General features: G+C 39.0%; 1 protein-coding gene across 1 annotated transcript in view; it reads left to right on the top strand.

Annotated features, from left to right (window-relative positions):
- The window catches only part of LOC102374289 (calcium-dependent secretion activator 2-like), a 167,565-nt gene that overhangs the window by 145,919 nt on the left and 16,653 nt on the right, over positions 1–4,993 (top strand). The window contains exon 4 of the mRNA XM_006038503.3: positions 1,669–1,905. Within this exon, the coding sequence (XP_006038565.3) occupies positions 1,669–1,905 (237 nt within the window). The remainder of the gene's footprint in view (positions 1–1,668; positions 1,906–4,993) is intronic.

Here is a 4,993-nt window from a genome sequence, read left to right as displayed (position 1 = left end):
AGGGAAACACAATAACAACCAAGAAAAATAAGGTAGATATTTTGGAAGAAGAAGGCTATCAGTGATCTTTCTGAAGTCTAGGGAGTAAAAATGAACTCTATTAGCGAGTAAAAATGAGCTACCTTATAACTTTTGTTTTAAAATAAGTCTCTTCCTATAAGATCAACATTTTCTTCTAAAGAAATAGGGTTTTTTTACCTTTATAAAAAAAATAGAAAAATATTTGATATTGGACTTTTATTGAAGCTTCATATGGCAAAGATGTGAGAAATTTTGTTAGATTTTTATTTAATATTGACAATTAATAAGCACGCAAAAAAGGCAGAGAAAATGTGTAATAAGCATGCAGCTGGCTTGTTGGTTGTAGCCGTGTTGGTCTAAGGACATAGGCAGGTAAGGTTCCTTGGGCAGATGTGATATCTTTTATTAGACCAACTGAGTAGTTGGAAAAAAGTTCTAGGGAAACTTTTGGGTGCACTCACCCTTCTTCAGGCATTGGGAGTCTCTGCTGGTCTGAGACTCCAAGGAATAAGAGAAGCTAAAAGTGTGGGAGGATATCAGTGAGAGTGTAAATAGGTAGAAGTTAGAAAAATAAAACGTAAAGCAGGGGAGAAAAAAGGCCGAAGGGAAACGCTACAGGGTAACAATACAAGGTAAAAAAAAATGATGGACTCAACATCTGATTCACATGGTACCTGCCTGATCTGACCTCTTAGATTCTTCTTCCCACCCACCAACCCTTTTCTCCCATCCCCTACTTTTCTGACCTTTGTCTTCTTGATTTTCATCTATTTCTTTGCTCATTGATAGCCTCTTTTTACCTTGTAACACTACCACTGTAGTGTTTCCCTTTGGCCTTTTTTGTCCCTGCTTTCTACCCCCTCCCTTCCCTGCTTTACTGTGTATTTTTCTTATTTCTACCTATTTATATTTTCACTGACATCCTGTCATACTTTTAACTTCTCTCATTCCTGTTTTCCTGATCTCCAACTATTTCCTTTTTCACAGACAGCCTCTTTTCTACCTTGTATTATATCACTGTACTGTCTCCCTTTGACCTTTTCTTTCCCCTCCCTTCCCTGCTTTACCTTTTTGTCTTTCTAATTGCTACTTATTTACATTCTCATGGACATCCTGCCACACTTTTAGCTTCTCTCATTCCTCAGAGTCTCAGACCAGCAAAAACTCTCTATGCCTGAAGAAGGGTGACTGTGCTCCAAAAATTGCGAAGACCTTTTTTCCAACTACTCATTTGGTCTAATAAAAGACATCACATCTACTCCAAGAACCTTGCCTGCCTAATATGCATACATGTACTCATATCTAGAATGCAGACCGAAGGAATTATTTTGGCTATTTTGATAGATGCTCCTTAATTTCTTTATCTCTATAAATTCTGTAGACTAGAGGGTGCCACTTGGTTTTGTGTATTTGAAGATTTTGATGGAAATCTTGATTTGAATTGCTTCTTTCCAGCTAATGGCAGAAGTATAGTTAGAGACTTTCAAAAGTCAAGTATTTTAAAGACCTAATACTAGATAAGCCTTAGGTTTCAAATTTATATTTTGTTTTATTATTTTGACTGAAAGCATTTGTCTGATTTAATTAATAAATTTATATAATATGACATAATTAATGATATTCTAAATTTTCAACAATATTTTCAAGGAGAGAAAATTTCCAAAGTTTGTAGCGAAAGAAATGGAGGGCATGTATATAGAAGAGTTGCGGTCTTCAGTGAATTTGTTAATGGCAAATTTGGAAAGTCTTCCAGTGTCTAAAGGTGGCCCAGAATTTAAATTGCAGAAGTTGAAGCGATCACAGAATTCAGCTTTCTTGGACATAGGTGATGAAAATGAGATTCAGCTGTCAAAATCTGATGTGGTTCTCTCATTCACACTAGAGGTAAGCAGTCTTTTTATATAACAATTGCTACCATTTTGAATGATTCTAGGATAGTTCTAATTTTTGGTTGCTTCCTCTTCCTTAGTCCCCATTATGTTTGGGGGTTACATTTTGTCTCCTAGATGATTAGGATTTTATCTGCAAATGTACGTACATTTTCTCTCAAACTGTGGGGTTCAGAATCACAACGATATTGTTAAGGTGAGTCTTGCTTATAATTATCAACCTAGTGCGAATCTCATACTGATTTATTAAATTTGTGTATATTTTCGCCAAATTAAGATGAAGGTTGTCTGATCAATTCCTTCATTTTTTTAAAAAAAATTTCAGTTCATTTTGGCTTTTGCATCCCATCATGTTCTTTGTTTCAGCCCACCTCCAGAGCTTCTTTGAGATTAAGAGAGAATTTGAAGTGTCCTTACTTTAATCTGTCTCATACTCTGGGACAATATCATCATGTTTATTTTGTTTGATTTATTTTGGGAGTACAACTAGAGAGAGTCAGTTCAGAAATCTACTCCCCTACTTCATAATTTTAATTCCTGTAAATCTGCCTCTACATATGTTGGAATATGGTTCCATTATTTGTTATGGATTCAAAGCATGGAAATTTATAAACAAATTATGCATTTTATGCATTGGTTTGTAAAATACACATTTAAAAGAAGAAAACTGTAGTTCAAAGTCTCCATATTTTTTAATTATAGCAGCAGTAAACAAATATTTTGAAACTTTTTCCTGAAAAAAGTATTTTTCATTAGGCCACCACCTTCCTTCTTAACTCCCTAAAACCACTCAGGAAAAATGTAAGCTCCCAGTTGTGCAGCCTGATCCAGAGGATCACTGCCTCCATAACAAGCCAAACTGACTTCAGTAAGAAATCACAAGTGTAACTGCTTCCATGATCAGCAGGGATCCCAGTTTTCACTGACTAAAAAAAAAATCCAAAATTTTCTGAGTTAAAAAAAGCCCCCAAATTCACATTTTTCTGTAATTAAATGAAACACCCCGATAGATAGATAGATTTCATAGACATTAGGGCTGGACGGGACCTTGCAAGTTCATTGGGTCCAGCCCCCTGCCCCAGGGGCAGGAAGTCAGCTAGGGTCAAATGATCCCAGCAAGATAGGTATCCAAGTGTTTCTTAAAAGTATCCAGAGTGGGTGCTTGCACCATTTCTGGGCGGGTCTGTTCCAGACTCTGGGAACTCAGATGGTAAAGAAGTTTTTTTCTTATGTCCAGTCTAAAACTGTCTTCCAGCAGTTTGTGACCATTAAACCTTGTCTTCCCTTGGGGTGCCTTGGTGAACAGACATTCTCCCAGTTCCTGATGCACACCCTATATCTACTTATAGGCTGCCACCAAATCCCCCCTGAGCCTTTGCTTCTCCAGGCTGAAGAGTCCCATGGCTCTCAGCCTTTCCTCATAAGGCCTGCCCTCTTGTCCTCTAATCATGCGTCTCTTCTCTAGATCTATATATAGATATAGCTAGATAGCTGTGTTTTAATCACTGTTTCTCCATGATTAAAACAAAACGCCACTCTCTCTCTTTAGCTTGCTCTCGCTCTCTCTCTCATACAGACATCTATATCTATGTAGATATAGATATATACATACATACATGCACTCACATGCATGTACACCCACACACACATATGTGTGTTATGTGCGCATATATAGATTATATCTATCTATATAGAGAGATGTATAGGTAGATATAGATCAATATAGTTATATCTATATCTATACACACACTCGTGTGTGTATATATATGTGTGTGTGTAGAGAGAGAGTGATATTTTGTTTTAATCATGGAAAATTTGGTGGGGGTGTTAAATTAGAAAATTTTGAATTTTTTTTTTATCAGAGAAAACCAGGATCCCTGGTGACCATTGCTTAAATATATTTATGCAAAAATTCATCCCAGGAAATACCAACCTCCCGTTTTGATGATGGTTGTGTGTAATAAGAGAGTGAAGAGTGTGTATTTTTCAGTTAGTAGGGAGCTTCTTTTATGTGTATTGCTTCTAAAGTGCCTTCAGGATATTGGAGAGATGCTTAAAATGGTGGACAAGGGTTCTGCTCAGAGTACGTAATTTTAAGGGTTCTTTTTAAACTTGTTTAATATACATTTTTTTAAAAGGCATATGCTTCTAAGACCATTGTCCTTTTCTGAACCATGTATTATTTTAAGACATGTTTTGTGTTATTAAGGAAACAAGTAAGTGACCTTTGTATTAAGCTTCTCTGGAACTTCCCCTTGCAGCACCTTGTTTACAGTTCTATGTTTGAACCTTGGAACCAAAAAAAAATCCTGTGTCATGTACCTGTAATCACAAGCATCCCCAGCACCTCATTTAAAAGGATTTATTATTTTTCTTGGAGAGGACAAAAAGTTTGAAAAGTTCAAAGTTTCCAAAGATTTTTATCTCCTATTAAGTTCCTAAGTACTATATAGATCTATGGAGCAAAGCTACCCAGCACATCCACAGGTGGCGGATAGTGGAATGACCTTCAGGGAAGCTTAGCTGTGAAATAAGCAAGGGTAAGTCTGATGAATAAGCAGTTGGAAACCAAGCAGCAGCACCACCAGGATGTAATGAGGAAAGCAGATAGTTATGATTTCCCTCCTGAAAAACTACATGTATCCTTTGACGGTGCTGCTACATGGCAAGTACAGGTCCCCACTATAATAAGCCTGCCCAGCTCCCAGCCATGGGTCTACAACAGGGGCGGGCAATTATTTTGGGCAGAGGGCCGCTTAACCAGTTTTGGCAGGCTGTCAAGGGCCGCATGGGTAGCCCCACCCCTTGACAGCCCCACCCCTTGACAGGTGTCCCGCCCCCTGGTCACCATCTTGGGACCAGCGTCCCAATGTCTTGGGACCAATGTCCCAGGGCCAGCACCAGTGGGGCCCAGAGCGGGGCATAGGCTGGCAGGGGTCTGTGAAGCCGGGCTGGGCTGCACCAGCAGGGAGTGGGGAGCTGGCCTGGCTCCATAGAGCCCAAGCCAGCTGGAACCCCACGCTCCTGCCACCTTGCTCTGGGCCCCACTGGCACTGGCCCTGGTACACCGGTGTGGGCCCTGT

This window comes from Alligator sinensis, unplaced genomic scaffold (genome assembly GCF_000455745.1).
Source record: "Alligator sinensis unplaced genomic scaffold, ASM45574v1 scaffold1171_1, whole genome shotgun sequence".
Taxonomy (NCBI): domain Eukaryota; kingdom Metazoa; phylum Chordata; order Crocodylia; family Alligatoridae; genus Alligator; species Alligator sinensis.
Note: the sequence above shows the minus strand (reverse complement) of the source record. Positions and strands in the feature narration are given on the sequence as shown.